This window comes from Helianthus annuus, chromosome 17 (assembly GCF_002127325.2).
Source record: "Helianthus annuus cultivar XRQ/B chromosome 17, HanXRQr2.0-SUNRISE, whole genome shotgun sequence".
Taxonomy (NCBI): Eukaryota; Viridiplantae; Streptophyta; class Magnoliopsida; order Asterales; family Asteraceae; genus Helianthus; species Helianthus annuus.
Genome location: NC_035449.2, coordinates 78231639 through 78252934, shown reverse-complemented (window position 1 = coordinate 78252934; position 21296 = coordinate 78231639). Strand labels below are relative to the sequence as shown.

The 21296-nt window shown below is 35.8% G+C and overlaps 1 protein-coding gene across 1 annotated transcript; it reads left to right on the top strand.

Annotated features, from left to right (window-relative positions):
* Positions 1-11759: 11759 nt before the first annotated feature.
* Positions 11760-18879, top strand: LOC118488854 (protein MNN4-like). Its single transcript, XM_035986258.1, has 2 exons — positions 11760-12293; positions 18823-18879. The coding sequence occupies exons 1-2, from the start codon at positions 11760-11762 to the stop codon at positions 18877-18879; spliced, it is 591 nt and encodes a 196-aa protein (XP_035842151.1).
* Positions 18880-21296: the final 2417 nt, after the last annotated feature.

Genomic DNA, 21296 nt, shown 5'->3' with positions numbered 1-21296 from the left:
CGATGCTGAGGAAATGGAGCTGATGGACATAAAGTGGTGCTTGGCTAGCGTATTGAGGAGAGCTGAGAAATTCAAGCAGATCACAGGAAGAGATGATCTTCGTGAGGCTAACATTTCTACTTTAGGTTTTGACAAATCTAAAGTCACTTGTTTTCGTTGCAGGGAAAAAGGACACTTCAAGAGGGAGTGTACCAATCGCGAAGCAAGTGGAGCTCAGAATCCTTTCAACAACAATGATTACTACAGGAAGGCCATTTAGCATCAAGTTGCCCAACAACCACCTCAACAACATCAACATCAGGCACAAACTGCACATGGAAGAAATGTGATAGAAGATTCATCAAAGAGAGCTTGTGTTGTGAATCAAAGTGAACAGAAGCCATCAACAGGGTTCAACTGGGATAAATATATTCCAACTGATGCTAAAGCATGTGTGATTGATCAAGATGATGAAAAGTTACCTGAAGGGTTTAGCTGCGAGAATTTTACTTGGGATGATTATATTCCTGATCAAGCTCCTGTTCACACAGCTTTTGTTGCCCGAGTTGAAGAAGATAGTGATGATGATACTGAGTATTATGCAAGAAGAATGGAAGAACATCTGAAAGCGACAGTGAAGATGAGAAAGCTAAGCAGAAGAAAAAGAAGATCAAGACACCAATGAGCAGTGATGATGAAGCTCCGGTGGTGAAAAGAAAAGTTAAAGAAGTTCCGAAGTTCAAAATTAGTGAAGAGGTTATTGCCAAAGAGATTCTTGTGAACTGTGAAACTTGTGAGATCATGAAAAAGAAAAACAGTGAGTTGATCAACAACATGAACAGGTTGAAGGAATCTTACGATGTGCTGAACAAAGCAATGAACATGTATAATGACACAAGTGAAGAACAGGCATCTGCTATGAAAACTCTTCAAGGAGCATTCATGACGAAGCAAAAAGTTGTGAATAACTACATTGAAAAGTGTGCTGTTCTTGAACAGAAACTGGAGTTGCAAAGAATTGAGACTGAGAGAGTAAATCGTTTGTTGAAAAGTTACTCATGTACTTCTTATGTCATTGACAGGATCTATCCAACTGTTGAGGGCATGAAGGCATTTGAAGAGGATGAAGTAACTGAAGAAAAGAATGCTGAAAAAGGTTCTGAAGAAAAGACTCTAGAAAAAAAGACTGAGAAGAAGAAAGACACTAAGAAAAAGGCTGACAAGAAAATTTCTGGTAAGAAACAAGGTGTCAGTTACAACAAGTGTCCACCCCCGCTGGATAATGGATATTTGCCCAGAAATCCAAATGATGAAAGAGTCAAAAAGGATACAAATTTATAGTGGGAGTCGGAGTCATCAGTCAATTTGCCTGAAAATATTGATGTCACGTTTACATCGTCTGACACTGATCAACAGTCTCAATTGATGAAGAAAGTGGTGGATCATGTGTTAGATAACGATGAAACTGAGGAGTCAAAGTCGGAGTCCAAGTCAGAGTCCAGCATTCCGGGTCAAAATGAAAAACAGGACAAAAGAGTTTATAGTAATGAATTCCTGTTATCAAAATCTAATTTGAATGATGAAACATTTAAAGTGGCGTATACTTTGAATGATTCGGACAAATTATATTCTGATGAGGAATTTCCAATAAGAGGTGTCAAAACTGAGATGATAAAAAAGGTTTTCAAACTTACAGAAATTAACATTTCTGAAATAAAAGATTTAAATCTTAATGAAAAACCTAAAAAATACACCTCAAGAGTTATGCAAAGAGAAAACAAGAAAAAAGGTTATGGTTCTGGTTTTCAAAAGAAACCTAACCATGGAAATTTCAAAAAGAAAGGTTTAGGTTTTACTCCAACAGAAAAACAGAAAAATGAAAAATATGTTCGTGATTTTAAATCAAAAATGACATTTGTTTCAGGTACTTCATCAGAAGAAGAAGAAAAGAAAGCATTTTGGAGACAATCAAACAGAGAATTCCCTGCAAAGAAGCAAGAAGAGATGAAGAATGCTGATCAGAGAAGGAAAACTCGAACCTGTTTCAAATGTGGTAGAATTGGACATCTTGCGATAAACTGTTCGCAAGCAATTCAAACCAAACAGGGAGTTTCTAAACTCAAAGAGAAAGTGGTTGAGTTTGAACCACCAATTGACCGAACCAAATTATTCAAAAACTCAAAATTTAAAATTGGTGAATGTTTAAACAAGTTTTACAAGAAGAGAGCTAAATCTAACAACCAGAAATGGGTGGTGAAGAAGTCTGGGAATAGTTCTAGCGATGATTCTGATAAGTCAAAATCAGAGGAGCTATCTTCTGGCGATGAATCTGATTCCACAAAATCAGATAAGCCACAGGTTGAGGTAAAAAGTGAAAAGTCAGTAACTCAGATGGATGATGAAAATTCTCCACCATTGAGGGCTGAAAATTTTAAACAGAAAATTGGTAAAGTCGAGATATCAAACCAATTTTATGATGATAAAAAGGATTTTGATGTAGAAAAGGCCTTTAACCCCAAGGTAAAACATATCTTTGGTAAGATGATTGATCGAAAAGTCAATGGGGTTAAAGAGTTCTATGAGAAGAAGAGGGGAGGTAAGAAATCGAGTGTTAATGACTCGGTAACACCCAAGGCTGGTTAGGCTTGGGTGGATATTTTCTTTGAATAGAAAAACTTGACATGCCGGAGATCCTAAGTTGGTAATCGTGGATCATGAATCGTCATCATTCTTTGTATTTGGTTATGTTTATCGTACAAGTGGTACAGAGGTTGGTTTTTAAAAAAGTGATTAATCAAGGTCATTAAGTTGAACTTGATGTAATCCTCATACAAGTGGTTGAAGACAATATGATGAACAACATCCCCTTGCCTACAAGTGGTAAAATCAACAAAAACTTATTTTCCGGAAAAACCATTTTGCTTAAAACAAACTTAAGTGTTTTGAAATCTAAATGGGAAAATAGTTTGTTGAAAGGGGGAGTTCTGATTGTTTACACCTAGTGGATGGTGAATGGATGCGATTTGATATCGGTTGTCAATTTCTGTACAGTTTTGTTATCAAATTTCTTAGATGTGTTTGCATTTTAGGGGGAGTAAAAATTTCAGAAAATCCAAAAACATTAGAAAATTTGAAAAAGCCAAAAACATGATAAAATGTAAAAAGAGTTTTGTTGTGAAAAAGAGGAAATGATAGTACATCAGTGGACTATCACAACATGCTAAAGAATTGGAAAGTTAAAAATGTGATAAACAATCTCACTGAGGATATGCCAGTAGGTTTTTACACATTTAGTAAATTGTGATGAGATATAAATCTAAATTCAAACTTGCTTAATCTCGTGGGTAACATGTCTTGGATATATGGGTAACCCCCGAAATCTTGTTTGAAAGGTCCCTCTTTCTGAGATACTAGGTCTTTATACTCAGTGATATCTGGGGTATTATCCCGGGACTTCTGCTGAATGGAAATTCCGACTTAGTCCCCGTATAATACTTTTCGCAAATGCTTGAAAAAGCGCCGCCCTCAGCAAATTGATGAAACGATAAAATTGATAGTCATTGCTGTTGAAACAAAAGACCCTCTAAAGGGGACACACCAAAAGTCGAGCCGTCATCTCTCTGCTGAACGGAAGTTCTGACCTGAGCTCTCACGAATAAGTTTAAGTTCTTAAGACATTAATATCGTATCTCGAAACAGTTGAACTTTGTGTGAAAATTCAAGTGGACCAATATACTGACAATCTAGTTGAATTGTTTAGAACTTAAAATGAAAAGAAGCTTAACGGTGTTGTTGATTTGTCTCAAATACTGATATGATCCTCTTACACAAACTCATAAAATATTGTCAGTAAATATTTTTTTACTATATTCTTTATATTCAAAAATTCCAAAAAGATTTTAGTGTGTTTTAGCATAAATTTTGAAAAATCCAAAAAGATTTTCAACAACTGGTGTTGAAGAGCTGATTTTCAAAGTCTTAAGTGCTAAACATGACGAACAGGTTTGGGAAGATTGTGTTTTTAAAGTATTAACAATCTATCTTACAAGTGGTCATCAGAAGTTTTGAAAATGATATTCCTGCAAGTGGTTCATCAGAGACTAAATGTTAGATCATTTTATGATTTTCACAAGTGGTGTCTGAGTGAATTAAAAGTTTATATTAGAAAATTTATGTTTGAGGTAGAGATTGTGCAGATAACCTGAGCTGGAGGAGAGCAGGTCACGATCTTGGAATGGATTCTGAACCTGTGAAAGCCAGACTGCGATCCCAGCTTACTGAGAGGGGGAGTTTGAATGACAAAGAGCTGAGCTAGGTTTCTGATTCTGAGATTGTTACTGCTGATGAATTTAAAGATTCAAAATTTGAGGGAGAGTGTATGTTGGTGCTGATGAATAGAGAAGAGATCAGCATCCGAGAGAAGATTGAAAGAGAAGAGAAGATAGAGATTGAGGATGCTTACAGCGTCAGATACTTCAAGAAAGAGAAGCCCAAAGACTGATAAAAACTGAAGATGCGAAGACTCGACACTGAAGACTCCGTCAACATCTGAGGGGGGAGTTTGTTGGTGCATCCGTCTGTCATCTTCGTCTTGAATCGAGTCTTGTATAGAATGTACTAGATCAGGGCATGAAAATCAAGAATTGTGAATTAAGAAGTGATTCCGCTCGAAATGACAACTTGTCATTTCAAGCGAAATCAAACAAGTTTCTTATTCCGCTCGAGATGTTAATGGTTGATTCCGCTCGAAAGGTTGTCTATGTGTTCAAGCGAAATCAGGAAGTCTATATATAAGTGTTGTTCGAGCGAAATCATTATTAGTCGTATCAGTTGTTCCGGTTTTGCCACAAAGTGCTGCCGAAGTGTCGACTTGTTGTAAACGTTATTCTAATCAATCATATCGACAGTTAAAGTAATCTGTGCACTGAATTGACCTCAAAATGTCTGTTTCCGCCTTTCATTTTGAGTAAAACTCTTCTGATCGACTCGTTCGGGTCTGAAAACGATCCTACACTTATTCGTTCTAAAATCAGCTTGTTCGTACGAATGGACCTGCTTCATTCGCATGAGAGTCAAATGCCTATTAAAAATTGATCGCGGTGATGAGACGAGTGTCCAGAAAAAATTTAGTGATTGAAATTTTTTTTCTAGATTTTAACTACAAATACGGGTTGTTCGAGGACACCGTGTGGGGCTTCAGAGAACAGATATGATGATGCGATCACAGAGTAGTGAAGATATTGGGGTAGTCATTGATACATATGCAGAATGTTGACCATTTGGTATAGTGACTATTAATGAGCTTTAAAGAAAAATCCGCATTGATGAAAAACTGACTTTTGTGGAGCAAAATGACAAATTTTCGGCATAGTAGAGTTTTCCAGTGATAATAGTGGACTGAATTTGCCAAGTTCAAGGGGGAAGTTCAGTGATGAGATTAGAGGAATCAGAATTTACAAAAATGAGGGGGAATAAAAATTTCATCAGAATATATTGAAATTCCAACATTTTTGAAATTAAGACGTGCAACAGTATTCGAGTGGTTTCCGACTTCGGATTGTCCGGGGATGCATTTGATCTAGATTCATTAGTTTGTGCTCATAGGAAGTTCAAATTCTTCAGATTGTGATCAGATTGATGTCTTAGGTTTGAGTCCCGAGTCTTCATCAAGCCGGTTAATAGGATTAGTATCAGGAGATGCCTTAGTATTGTCGATACTTAAAAGATATCACAGTTCTGTGACAGTCTAAAGTGTCAGAATGGTTAATCTTCAAGCAGATGAATTGTTTTTCGGACTAACCGCTAGGAGAAGACTATACATCTGTTATCGTGACTGAAGAGGAAGAATGTGAATCTGATCATGAAAGAATGTTTCGTAGGTCACTGTGCATTATGAGATGATTTGTTATCTGATGAAGAGTTGCTGATTGTGGAGATTACCGTTTACACTGATCAATCATTTAGGAGTGTGATAAAAGATGATTATGGAAAACGGGATTTTAAAATTTTGTGGGTATTCATAGACTTGAAGTTTACCGGTGTGGTGATTCGAAGTTTCTATCAATTGCCATTGGGTTTTTGAAGATTAAGAGATTGAGCTGAAATGGTAAATCAGAAACCGAACACGGATGTGATTAACATTGAAATAGAGATTAGTTTCAAGTTGGTGATTATTCATGAAGATTGCGGTATAGCAAATCAGAGGAGGCTGAAACTGTGCAAACAAAGACCCGAAGATACATTTCAGGGGGAATTTGTGCATAATGAAGATAATGCAAGCCCAAATCATCAATCATGGGGGGAATTATCTGAAGATATCAAATGCTTGATTGAAGTTGCAAATATTCAAACACGGCTCTCATTATCAAAGATCAAGATTCGACAGTGACATACAAGGGGGAAATTGTTAGTGCAAATTCTGTGTGTCCGTCACGGTGCAAATAAGCTAGATAGAGCGTGTGTTGAATATTGTATAGATGCGTGTTAGAATGTTTTGTATCGAAAAGTTCCCTTTGCACGAAGGAGTCCTTTGTACGAAGGGACACAGTCAGTTCGCACGAATGGAGTTAGTCCATTCGCACACGCCTCACTCGCACGGGTTTGTATGCCTATAAATAAGAGTTGTGAGTGAGAGCTAGGGAAAAGTTTTGGTGTTTCCAGAGGGGAAAAGAAATTTTTTCTCTAGCTTGTAAATGATGTAAACTCTTTCAGTATGAATACAATCCTTCTGCTTCAACTTCGTTCTTAATAATATTCTACTGAATTAGTTCTTTTCTACCCAAACTTCTGTCTAAACCCATCGGATCCTGGACTCTTAATACGCAATTTTTAAGGTTAGCGTAGACATATCTATGCTGCCTTCAAATTTATCTACGCTGCCTTCAAACTTAATACGCCCAGAAGGGTTTTAGTAGGAACAAAAACCCTCTAATCACACCAAAACAACCCAAAAACCATGGTATTTTGTATCACAATGACTCAAATGCAAACCTAAACAATGATTAACAACAACCTTTTCATTAAACACTCCAAATCAAGCCATTTGCACCAAGAATTTTTTAAAACTTTGAAAAACCTTGAAAACCCTTCTAAACGATGAAAATCTTAACAAATATCAATCAATCAAGAGCACAAAGGCTCTGATACCAAATTGTGAATCCCAAATCAGCTTTGGATCACAGTGATAATGATTGACAACCACACAAACACCTATTAGGTGTTTGTGTGATAAAGGTAAGAAAAACAAATAGAAGATGAAGAATCTTGACTAAGGATGAATCAACCAATGTTGATTTGGAATCCCATAATGTACAACACAATCAAAGAGCCTGGATACACGAATTAAGCACAAGAATCAGATGAACACTTGAAAATCACAAAATAACACACGTAGTCCAAGAAACTTGGAAGGCTAGGTTGCTGGTTCATTGCATATATAATTCGGCTACTCCGCGTAATTATAATTACGTGGGGATATTAATTATGCTGTCCCTGATGGGACAATTTACAAAACTGACACTTTCAGCCCCTCATAACTATTAAACTATTACAAACAAGCCCTAAACTATTAAACTCTAGTACCAACAGTCTCAAAACGTTCTAACACAAAATGAAGCAAAAGCACGACTGTGCCTCTCTATAGGCACGAACGTGGTCAACCCATAATAGAACAAAAATAAGTGGCTGTAGGAATCGACCACATGTTTTATTGACTAATTTTACCAGGGAGTACTGGTTTCTTTAGCCTTAAACTTGCACATTTCATATCACTACATGCATTAGTACATTGAGGGAAATGCACAATACAAGTATGGGGTGGGAAATTAAAATAGTACACTTTCTTTGTTTTCTCATGAAACTCGACGATTTTACACCATTTTTCAAAAATCTGAAAAATTTCAAACCCTTTGAGTCCAATAAAAAATGATAAAATAAGATAATGGGAATCATGGCAATTAGAAAGAACGAGAATTATGCATAAGTTTCGCATTTTACCCTATTCGATCAATTTTCATGTGAGTACTTAGCCTTATCTAGCATTATATCTTACACACTTATTCACATGCTCATTCATTTGAAGTAGAAAGTAAATTAATCCATTGCATTACATAGTTCAAACATGTGTGACTTATACATTTCAAATGCCATCAAAAAGGCAGAAAAAATGCATAGAAAGGAATAAGGCATCTAGGACTATCTCCCATTTACCATCCAAAAATATCACCCTTCATTCACAATGTTAGTGCATTTATGTCTATCGCCTTCGTCAATACGAGCCGTAGCGAGAAACTGAAGATAACAAGCCTTATATTGTAATAATTAGATAGAAATAGCAAGGTGGCCTTTTGGTAATTAATGAGATGTCTCATTAATTACATGGCCTATAAATAGAACCATTAGGGCTTATGTTAGAGACTTTTGCTGATTTTGAAGAGTTGGAGAGCTAGGATCTAGAGAGAGAAAGTCTAGAGAGAGAAAGTGTTCTCCACGTGATTCAGGTGTTTTACGTTTTCAGATTTATCAAAGAATCATGATTATATTACGTCTCGTGTGTTCGGTCACGTTCGTGTACGGATTCCGCACGTCACACGTTCGTTTCGCAATCGTTTCAGAGTCAAAACCGGTCCTAACAAGTGGTATCAGAGCAGGAGCTCGATTGCACTGATCATTCACACAGATTCGCACAGGATTTCATCGATTTCAGATCCAAATTGCATCAGATTTGATCTATTTCTTCATCTTCTACATTTCTTTTACGTTTTTATCTGAAAATCGTCAAATTGAACAGGTTTTTACGGTCCAAATTAGCTGATTTTTTGATATATTGTGCGAAAACACCTGATCTATAACCCTACAAAGTTTCAAATCTTAATTCAAAGCCGTTTAGGAGAAATGTAAGATTTTTGGTCCGAAATCTTGACCAGTTCGCTTGAATTCAGGTCCATTTAGCACGTATTGGTCGTTTGGAGGTCCATTTCGCACATATTGGTCATTTGGAAGTCCAATTCGTTTGAAAACGTGTCACTTCGCACGAAATGAACTCCAATTCGCATGAAATAGTTTCATTTCGTTTGAAGGTGCTCCATTTCGTTTGAAAGTGCTCCATTTCGTTTGAAGGTGCTCCATTTCGTTTGAAGGAAGTCCAATTCGTTTGAAAACGTGCCATTTCACACCAAATAAGACCACTTCGTGTGAAGTGCCCAATTCGTTTGAAAATCAGGTTTAGGTTGTTTAGAATGACCCATGTGCTTTGACTGAATATATATCTCGGCCCAATCAAAACTATCGCCCATGTGCTTGACTTAATGAGAGCAGAATTCTTTAAATAGTTTGTCAGAAAAGTTGCATGTGAGATCATAGAGTGTAGGCCATTATCATTTTGATCAAGTCCACATATATCATCGGCCCATTTAATTCACTGGTTTAAAAGTTAAACCTTCCAATTGTTATGCAAGAATAATAAAAATTGTCGGCCGACTCTTTTATAAGACTTGATGATGTTAAAGTGGTCCATTAAATAGCATACAACACATTTGTTTGTTGATCAAAAGTCAAATTCAATAATCTGCATGTGAATTGGCCCAATAAAGTTCTCGGTGCATGTGAAATGTAATTAAAAGTTGTGCATGAAAGAAAATTAAATGAATTGATATCATAAAAATCATTGTGTCAGTCAATCACGTGAATCATTTGTAGCCCAGTGAAGAGGTCCAATTACATTAGATTTCAAGTTGGTGATATTAATCTGTTTCAAGGATAAGCTTGTGGGTTCAAGTAAAAGCCCAACTCTTGATATAAAGTGCATCGGCTCAATAAGTTTTAGTTTCGGCCTAATACAAAGTCATTTGATTGTTGAAAATTATGGCCCATTCATATAGATTGATTCCATCATCACATTTTCACATATTCAGTTCGTTTAAACTGATTATTTGTTTGTGTATTCAGGTGATTAAAAGGTGTTGATATTCGAAGAGCTAGCATCATGGCTGAAGAGTTCTACAACACGTTCTACAACGCGTTTACATCCGAATCGTCTGAGACTTTAACTGTCACACCAAAAACCATAACAAAAGCAATCAATGATAATATTAAACATGATAACTTCTATGGAACCCATTCAAAACCACCAACGCTCGAAAATATTGAAGACTACACATGGTGGAAAGAACGGTTTATCAACTGGACTAAAGCTTATGCACATGAAAGCTGGTTTTGCTTGGAATTTGGTTACGATAGACCTGTTAATGACAAAGGAGAAGAAATTTCACTCAAAAGCTTAACAGATGACGATAAAAGGAAATTCTCATATGAGCAGAAGATGATCGCCTTGATTCAACAATCGATTAGAAATGACATTTTTGCATTGCTTAACCATGATGGGTCATCAAAATCTATTTGGGAAGCTTTACGAGTTAAAGCTGAGGGGGGTAAGTAAATCAGGAAAAATAAAATTGCGTTATTAAAGAAAGAATTTGATTTGTTTGATAGCTTGAAAGGTGAATCAGTTCGACAAATGATAGAAAGATTTCGTCATTTAAAAATTGAACTTGATCGTTTTGGAATTGTTAAAACTCGAGAAGAAATAATCGATAAAATCATAGAAGCATTACAACGAGCTGATCAGTGGCAAACGTATGTGTTCATATTGAAAAATGATGTGTTATATGATATAATTTCTCTTGATGTATTGATAGAAAAAATTGAAAGTCATGAACTGGAGCTTCAAAAACAAAGCAAGATGAACAGTTCTTCACATCATCAGAATGTTGGTCTTTATTACAAAGGTAACATACCCTCGGTGAAAGCTGGTGATTCACCAAAGACAGCATTTACGGGTAAGAAGACAAAAGAACCTCAGACAAACTCATCAAGCTACAATCCGGGATATCACTCATCTTCTTAAAAAACAAATCCTGATGAATCAGAGGAGATACTATGCAACATTGCTCTCAAATTGAAGAATTCTCCTGCTATGAGCATTAACTCTGCCAAGCAGCAAATGAGCTTCCTTGCATCTGTTCTGGAATCATATGAAGGTCTAGTAGCTGGCAAAATTGGAAATTCTGAATTGACCAAAGAAGACTACGACCAGATTGATCCGGAAGAAATGGAACTATAGACATTCGCTGGTGTTTGGCAAGTTGCATCCGCAGAGCTCAGAGATTCATGGAGATTACTGGGAAACAATCAATAGGTGGTCCGTCACTAAGCTGGGATTTGATAAATCCAAAGTGACTTGCTTCAAATGTAAGCAAAAAGGTCATTTCAAGAGAGAATGTAACAACTCTGCAGTTGATGGAAATGAACATCCTTTCAATGACGATTATTATCGAAAGGCGATCTACCACCGTAGCAAAGAGGAGTCAAAACCATCATCATCCCGTGCTATTGAAGAAGGAAAGAAGAAAGCTTATCTTGTAAATCAAGATGATGAAAGATTGGCAGAGGGATTTAGCTGGGACAAATATATTCCAGATAATTCAGAAAAAAACAGCTTTTGTTGTTCGAATCTTGGAAGAAGAGCCGAAAATGATCGAAAATAATCCCAAAGAGAAGTCAAGAGCATGTGCAGAAATCCATGGTGATGAAGGATATGATTGGAGTGAGATTCTTCTAGAAGAAGATCGTGTTAATGATTAATTCACAGCTCATGGCAGAACAATATCAAAAAGCAAACATCGTGCCTTTGTTGCTGAAATAAAGGAGAAAACTCGAGAAGAAATTCTGAGTGAGGGAAAACCGAGAGAGAAAGATTCATTGTTGGGTGCAGAACGGAGAAAATGCAGGAAGAGTATGAAAATGCTGTAAGCAATAAAAGATGGGACAAGAAGCGAGAGTGTTATGTCAACAGAGATGGTGAACCTGTCATCCACAGGAGGGACATAGTTCATGATGATGTTCTTCTAGTAATTCCTCGATCCAGCGAATGCTATTCAAATGTTGAAAAAGATAAAACGTATGTGAAAAGGCTGGATAAAATCATAAGAGATGCCATGACATCAAGTTTGAGGAAGAGGGATGAAGGAAGAATGAAGAAAAATGTTGAGTGTATGGTAGAAGAGTTGAAGAAGGTGGCTGAAGAAGTGAAAGAAAAAGAAGAGGAAGTTGAAGAAACAGTTGTTGTGAATGAAGAAGTTGTGAAAGAAGCTGCTACTGAAGAACAACAATTTGATGAGATGAAGAAGAAAGAAGAAAAAGAAGAAGTGAAGATAGAGAGGTTGAATGCTGATGTTGGTGTTGATGCTGGTGATGAGAAGAAGAGTGAAGCTGATCAGAAGCAGACGGAAACAAACACCGAAGTGCCAATCACTGAGGTAAATTTTGATTCTGAGATCATAAACAAAAATGTTGAACAGTGCAAGAAATGCATGGAAACGTGCAGAGCTTGTACTGAAAAAGATGAAAACTTCAGAACAAAAGATATTGAATTTACTAAAATCGTAGAAGTTTTCAAAGAAAAATGCAAAGAAATGCTAGAAAATGAAAAGGTTTTAAAAGAAAATGATGAAAAACTTTCTCAAAAATGTAAAAATTTAGAAAAAGAAAATGAAATTGTCACACCCTGGTCGCGTCAAAACAACAAAACCACGGTGGAAACGCCGGGGAATGATGCGACAGGATTATTGTTTCAACAACCATGGCAATTTAAGTTATGTATTATTGAATAAAGAGTTTACATTGTCTTTAAGTTCAAACTAAAATAACATAATTAACTGTCTTTTAAGTCACTAAGGCCCGAGACCGCCTAAGTGAAGCACAAACACCATCATGCATTAGCACCTGAAAACACATGTAAAAATAGGTACGTCAGCATAAAAATGCCTGTGAGATACATAGGTTTTGTTTATGCAGATTCATGACTTGTATTTGAAAGAAGTGTTTAATAAAATGTAGTCATGAATCTTGTAAAATGTTTTCTTTTGTAAAACAATGTAAAAATCGATATGAAAATCAAATGATAATGAAACGACAATGCATGGTTAAATGAATAACCAAGTGAAAGTGAATTTGGATAAATTGTGTACTTTGTAAAACAATGTCATGTTCTTGTATAAAATGTTTCATGTCTTGCCCTAAGTGATTTAGATAACGCAACAATGTATGATATGTTAAAAGCACTTATATATAGGAAGTACCAGCGGCATATCCACCATGCTTTTATCATATAACACAAAGCCCCGTTACATAAGTCACTTATCAATAACCAACCAAAATGTAATGTTCAATGTCAAAATGTTCATGTGAAAACCATGTTAAATGTCATGTATAACATGTATCATGTATAACCAATGTAATGCATAGTAAGTAGGAAATCATCTACTTAAACTATGTGATGATGCCAATGTGAAACAATTGTCATGTATGGTGAATAACTAGAAGCTACTCAACCCCATAGAAAATGTACAAAACAATGTTTTTGAATAAACCTAAGTTTAAATCAAATGTTATGTTTTGCAGAAAAACAATGCTTTATGATTACAAACATTTATGCAGTAATGTTAATCGCATACATTCAAGCCTTGCGACTGTGGCGACAAAACCTTAAACGAATTAAAGGTTTATCTAAATTATGTAATCGGATTCTGTCATTCCCAACTTCCAAACAAACCTAGGAAGTCGGAAACGGGAGTTGTCAATTCCTATGGTACCATTACATAAGTCCGAGCGGCGTGATCAATGTTAATGAATGTATTATTGTCTCGATTAGACACACCAAATGTCATAACCAATGTAGCATGTGAAAACCATGTACTAGGTATGCTAAGTAAACATGCCTGGTAGAAATGTTCATGTAAAACAATGTGCTAGCATGTTGAGTAAATATACATAGCAGAAATGTCATGTAAAACAATATGTACATATGCTAAGTAAACATATGCAACAAATGTGAAATAAATCAATGTGCTAGCATGCTTAACATACATAGCAAAACATAATTGAAATCATGTACTATATATGTACTAGATGAAACTAGCATGTTTATGTCATAAAAGCATGAAATGCACGAAAGTAACACGTATGTACATGTGTATCACCCCAAATATTTGAAAACGGTAAAAGAGGGGAACTATGTACTCACTTGGGATTGCTATTTAGTCTTGAGAATAAGACCAATTAAAGCTCCAAGTATCACGGAATCAAACGACACCTAGTATAGGTAGCTATGTTAATAAACGGATCCTAAATCGGGAGATAGGATAGAATGAGGTTCTATAAATCAAATGAGTATTGGAACTCATATGGTATGATTTAATAGGCCTTACATTCTGAGTGGAAGGTTTACCTAAGTGCTTTTGACCCGTTTCGACACATTATGGTAACATAAGCTACTATAGGGCGTCGTTAGCGTAAGACTATGTTCGGATGGTTAACTATGTGCTATGCCAAGTCTTACATGCCCAATTACCCCTAAACATGTTACTAAATCAGTTTACATGTCAAAAATATGTTCACATAGTCAAAATACGGATTTATGCTTCAAAAGGGCATTTTGGTCATTTCCTATGGGCATACAAGCTAACTAGCAAATGACTAACCAATCCTATGTGATCATAAGGTATAACCTCAGTGGTTATTCCCTATGCAACTATGATCACTAATCAAGATTGGTCGGATCCTAAAGATCGACCAAACGGGTCGGGTTTGAAAGTGTAAGCGGTTTTCTAGACCGCTTAACTTACGACCCTAAACAAGCACTAAACTAATAGTGTCGAGTTAAACATGTCAAAACATGTTTAGCCTACTGATTTGGTATCAAAACAAAGTGTTTTGATACCCTAAAGTAGTTCCGTTGCAAAATGCGTGCTAAAACGCATTTTGACCGAAACTTTGACTCGACACTACACCTAGTTAACGTGGTAATCAGCGGGTACAATCACTAAGGATTATAACCAACGTGATTACAATCACGTTGCAAAGTTCAACTGAACTTTGCGTTGACCAAAGACTGGTCAAACTGAAAGTCAAACACTGTTTGACTTTTTAAACTAGTAAGTAATAAAAGAATGAAAGAATGCTCACTAAGGGTCCTTGCTATCTTTTCTACAAAAAAAACAACTCCCAAATCAGATTAGGAAGCTCCAAAGCAGATGTAGAGAAGAAAATGGAAGAAATGAGCAAGGAAACAAGTGAATGGAGTTGGCTATTTATACTTGTTGCAACTTCATAGGATCATGCCAAGTTTTGTGTGGCCAACAAGGAAGAAATCATGGCCCTACATGTGTTAAAGACTGATTAGTAGCCTTGCTAAACACTTAAACTTGCTCATCACACAAGAAAATTGCATAAACAGCCCCTGAATTATCAACAGAATGCTGAAATTCAATTTCTGTTCAGCTGGGGACTTCACACAGCCCACGTAAGGATAGGCCTGGGCCTTACGCGCCCCGCCTGGGCTCCCCAGATCAACAAAGTTTCATAATTGACAGCTTTAGTCCCTGCATGCATTCGAGTCCATTTTTGGCACTTTTGACCCCCGTTAAGCCATTTTCAAGGCTCTAATAGGTCAATTAAAGTTTAGAGGACTCAAAATATGCTCGGAGAACTCTCGGATGTCGGCTCCTTTGGTCGTACGGTCGCGTTGTTCGTTAAATTTCGACGAAACTCAAACGGACGCGAAACCGAACCAAATTAAGTGACAGATGGAATTTTTGCATGCTGATCACTAAAATAAAAATATTTTAGTGTGTACAAAAATTTTGGATGTCCAGATGTGGCCAGAACGTAAGATATGCGCGAAAATGCAAACTTACGTCGTTTTTGACACTTTTAGTCCCTGTAAGATCATATAAGCATGTTTTCGCACACCGAACCTATCAAAGCTTATTTCTAAGCCATGTTTAGGTTATATATGGTATGTATAACTTATGATCAAGTTCCGGACTATACGATTCCATACGAAACGGCAGACTTTTGCAAGTTGCCCCAAATAGTCCCTGAGAGCGAATAAACTTGTTTTTGCCATACCAAAGCCTTCAAAACTTATTTCTAAGTTATGTAAAGGTTATTTAAGGTATGTTAAGTTTATGTTACTATTTCGGAGTGTTTGTCGCGTTAAGCTGATTACGTTTACGCATCAGTTTGCATATAACTTCCCAAAAAGCGATATAGAGTTTGAAATCGATCAAAAATCAACATGTGCATAAAATCAAACATAAATGACAAACATTGGGATCAAAACACACTGTTTTATTAATATTGTATTGTTCAGAGTTTGTACAATGATATCACAAGCATAGATGTCACAGAAATTTTGAAAGAAAAGGTTTCAAAAATGACAGAAGAATGTGTTCAAAAAGAAAATGCATGTCAAGAAATGAAAAAGGAATACGATTCAATAAAATTGGCATATCACATTACAAAAGAGTCATATGAAAATGTGAAAAGTCAAATGAAACTTGTTCAATCCAGATTGAAATATTGTTCTGAAACAACTGATACGCTTAAGCGACAATATTCAATAAAGCAACAAGTTGTCAATTCTTACATTGAGGATGTTGCTAAGCTAAAGCGTCAAATAGCTTATTTAGAAAAGGATAACAACAAGTTACATAGTTATCATGCGTGATCATATGTGCTTGAAAGAATTTTCAACATAAAACTGGGTGATGATGATTCTGAGAAAAACAAAAAGGGCATTGGTTCTGAGTATCATCAAGTTCCTCCACCGGAAAAGTTTGCATTTTATGATGATGAAAAGGTCGAAAAAGCTTTCAACTTGGTAGACCAATTGCCAGATAACATTGACGTAACCTATTCCAAATCTGATGATTCTAGTGATTCAGAGGTGGTAGGTAAGGTCGCTGAAAGTGTGTTGAAAGAAGAGTTAGTTGATACAGGTAAAGCTGAATCACATGATGAAAATGAAGGTAGTTTTCATGAAGAATATCTGAAAAACTCAAAATCCAAGAAAAATTTGAATGATGATTCAAAAGGATTGGTTTATTCCATGATTGGATCAGACAAATTATTCTTAGATATTGTATTCCTGATTCAGAATGTGATTCAGAAAAGATTGACAAAGTTTTCAAAATGGTTGAGATTGAAAAGTCTGAAATTTCAAAGCTTGCTGGAAAATGTCACAAAACTTTTTATAACAAACCTGGTGTCAAGAAGAAAAACATGAAGGCTGGGTTGGGTTATAAAAAGAAACAAAATTGGAAGAAAAATGAAATGCCAAATTATCAGGCAAAGATGAATTGTTCATGGAACAAGTTCAGAAGAAGAGAAAGAACCCCAATTTAGACGACAATCTAATGAAGAGTTCCATGCTCAGAAAAAACAACAACAACAGGTCAAAGATGTGTCCAAGAGAACATGTTTCAAATGTGATCAAACTGGACATCTTGCTCGCAAGTGTCCAAATCTGAAATGTGTTGATGTTGAGACGAAAAAGAAGTCTGATGATGTTCAAAAACAGAAATCCGAGGATGTGAGACAAAGGTCAAGTAGATTTGATTCAAAACAAACTTGGAGGTACAATACAAACAAGTTTGCTTCAATCAAACTTGGAAATCAAACCCGAGTAGGTTCGATTCTAGACAGACCTGGAATTCTCACACACCCGGATTAAGAATAACACAAAGTTGGAGAACAAATGTCAATGCAACAAAACCACAACAATTTTGGAAACCAACTGTTGTTCAGAATCAAAATGTTCAAAAAGACTCACATTTTTACAAAAGAGGTACTCCAAAAGGTCAAACATGGTCTGTAAAGAAACAAATTGCCTCGGTAAATGATGAAAAAGTTGAAGTCAAAGTTGAAAAAGTCTTTGTTCAAAATGACAAAGATTTTCTGAAATTGAATGAAGCATATTGTGTTGAAATGCCTAAGGTCAAACAGACATGGGCTAAATTGTTCAAGTGATTGAATAGTTGAATGTGCAGGTGCTCAAGAAAATTGAAGATTGTGAGAATGGAAATCGGAGCAGCCTGGCACGAGAAGAGAAGGATGCTGATCCCTGAGTTGGTTGAAACTGGGAGTTTGTTTGATTTCTGTATATAAATAAACAATATTTCTAAAAAACCCTAAAAATTGAAAAATTTAAAAACCAAAAATATGTTTTTATTTTGTCAAAATTTTGAAAAATAAAAAATGTGTTTGTTTTTAAATTTGTCAAAAATCCAAAAATTCAAAAAATATGTTGATTGAATATGCCGAAACCCTCACGGCGGAACAAACATGATTAATTTCACAAGATTGAAAATCGGTTTTCAAACTGTAAAAAATCATTGTGTTGTATATCATGAGGGTACATTATATTTTCTGCAAAATCAGTGCATGAAAAGCAGAAAATGGATAGTGAGACAAAGCTATCAGTGTCGATTTGTCAAATTTTCTTTAAATGGTTTTGAATTTTAGGGGGAGTAAGAAGTTTTAGAAAATCCAAAAACATTTGAAAATTTGAAAAAGCCAAAAACATAAGAAAATGAAAAAGAGTTTCTGTGTAAAAAGAGGAAATGATAGTACATCAATAGATAATCACAGTACGCTAAAGAATTGGAATGTTTTAATGTGATAAACGGTCTCACTGATGATATGCCAGTAGGTTTTTACACGATTAGTAGATTGTTTTTGAGATATAAACCTAAATATCAATACTTTACTTATCTCGTGGGGAACATCTCTCGGATATATGGGTAACCCCTGAAATCTTGTTTGAGAGATTGCCTGATTCTGAGGTACTAGGTCTTTATACTGTTTGATATCTAGGGTATTATACCTGGTCTTCTGATTCTGCGGAAGCAATGGCCTAGACCTCGTATAATACTTTATGCGCTTTTAAAGCTTACCCTCTGCATAAAAATTGAGAAAATATCGAAAGATATGAATCAATTGCAGTTGAAGAAAAGCTTCCCTAAAGGGATCACACCTAAAGTTGAGCCTTCATCTCTTTGACTGAACGAAAGTTCATACCTGAGCTCTCAAGGTCTCACACTAACCCAGAGAACAGATATCAGATTGGTATACTCACCTGTAAGACTGAATCTAGGGAATTTTGATACGAGAGTATATTCTGAGGTAGGACACGCGAATAAGTTTAACTTCTTAAAACACTAACTCGTATCTCGAATCAATTGAAGTTTGTGTGAAAATTTAAGTGGATCAGTATATTGACAATCTAAGTGAATCATTTAGAACTTAAAGTGTTTAAAGCTCAACGGTACTAGTGATTTGTCATAAACTAATATGATCCTCTGACACGAACTCGAACAAAAATATTGTCTGTAAATATGTTTGTAAATATTTCTTTACTGCTTTATGTTTCAGAAAAATACAAAAAGATTTTTGATTCTGCTTTAGTTTTGACAACCGATGTCTGAGTGCTGAGTTTCAAAATCTAAGTACGCTGATCGTGTTTCTGAAAATAAATCAAGTTCATTAATTTGAAACTTGTAGTTTTAAAATCAAAAATCAAAAACAGTTTGTGATATCTCCAAGGTCATTAAATTGGACTTGGATGATTAACTATGAGGGATGTGGATGCTTATATTGTTAAAATTTGTAAAAGAGCTAGTTTTCGATCTTATTCGCTAAAACTGCCAAATCAATGAAGTTTATTGATAGGGGGAGAGTATCAAGTATTCCTAGACATATTCTGTTGGACCCAGTTTGGCCTTAAAAACTTCTTTTTACGTAATATGGCAAGTGATTTCAGTATATGTAAAAAAGATGTGCGGAAATGGAAATCAGACTTTCAAGAAACAAGACTTACAGAATTATCAAGTTTATATCACTTTGAAACAAAATAGTTTAACAAGGTGATTGTAAGATTATTATCTAATACAAATGAATCTTGAATTCTGTGGGTGAGAAGAGCAATGGAGTTTGGGTGTTTGTATGTGAATGCTAAGCTTCAAACTCAATTATCTTCTGCCTCTCGAGCCTTCTATTTATAGACGACTGTGTACATGAATAAACAATTGTTTATTCATGCAATAAGTCCTGCATAAAACCATTGGGTGTCAGCCCAATGGCCACCAGCCCGCATTCTAACCCGGAGGTGGCAGGTTCGAGTCTTGCTCGTTCCCAATGCCCCTACGGTAGCGGATTTACCCCCAGACTCAGGCTTGCTGGGTGGCGGTCTGCGAGGTGGGATCACCTCGGCGGTTGGGAGGACCGTGGAATATCCCCCCCCCCAATAAGTCCTGCATAATGTAGTAATTTTACATATTCATTGAATCCATCGTTCAAGTTGCATTTGTAATCATGATAACCAATAATGTCATGCTTCGGTCATTGGTGGCAGGATAGAGTTGTGATTTTAGACAATTGGGGTTTTCATCAGAATTTCTGATAAGCCACTTCATCAGAAATTCTGGTGAACAAATCATCAGAAAGTCTGATGATCAGAATCGTCAGAAACTGATGATATTTCATCAGAAATATCATCAGATCCATCAGAAATGACCTTCTCTGATAATCCAAATCAACTCTTGATCAACTTGTGATTCTTTGAAGTAGATGCTTTGCATTTCAGTTGTCCTATCTGATCTTCTTCTTCTTGTTGTGATCTTCATGACTGTTATCTTCTTCAGAGATCCAGTTGATTGAGATTTTCTTCAATACTTACAAATAAAGTTTCCTAACAGTTTCCCCCTAAGTATTGTAAGAAAATGAACTACCTATATCTAATGTAAACAACTTTTTAACTATTTCTTGAAAAGAAAAGTCAAGCAACTAGGTTTCAAAAACATAAAACATTAACAAACCAACGATTGTTCAAAAACAGAAAAACTTTAAATATTGTTCAAAAATAGCAATATCTCATCAATTCATTAATTGATCTTCACTCCACCTCTGTATTTGTCTCCTGGTTTCAGCCTTTTCTTATGATCAATTGCTTTTTGAGTTTCCTTGTACATTGACTTGTACCATCCTCTTGCTTCCATCCAGTTTTCTATACAATCTTCAATTGTTTTTCTCAGCTGTTCATTGTTCTTTCCCTTCTTCTTGAGCTGCTCTTGTTTCTCATTTATGCAGTTTCTTATATATTTTAAAGTTTGGTTTGAATACCTGCAAATTTCACTGAGTTTGAATAGAGCTTTCTCTTCATTAGCATCTTTGAAGACTATACATATTTCTGGTGTATCAAAGATTGCTCCAGTTCTTGCTAATTTCAAAGGAATTTCAGCTGGAATTGATGTGTTGGGAGGAGGTATTAACACTTTGGTGCTATACTCAAAGTTGATACATAGATCAAAGTCTGTCAGTGCTGCTTTTTTGTATATTATTGCTCCTGCACTTTTAAGACTATCAAGGGCTCTTCTAATCACCACTGAACTACCTTTCCATTCATCAATGATATTCTTCAT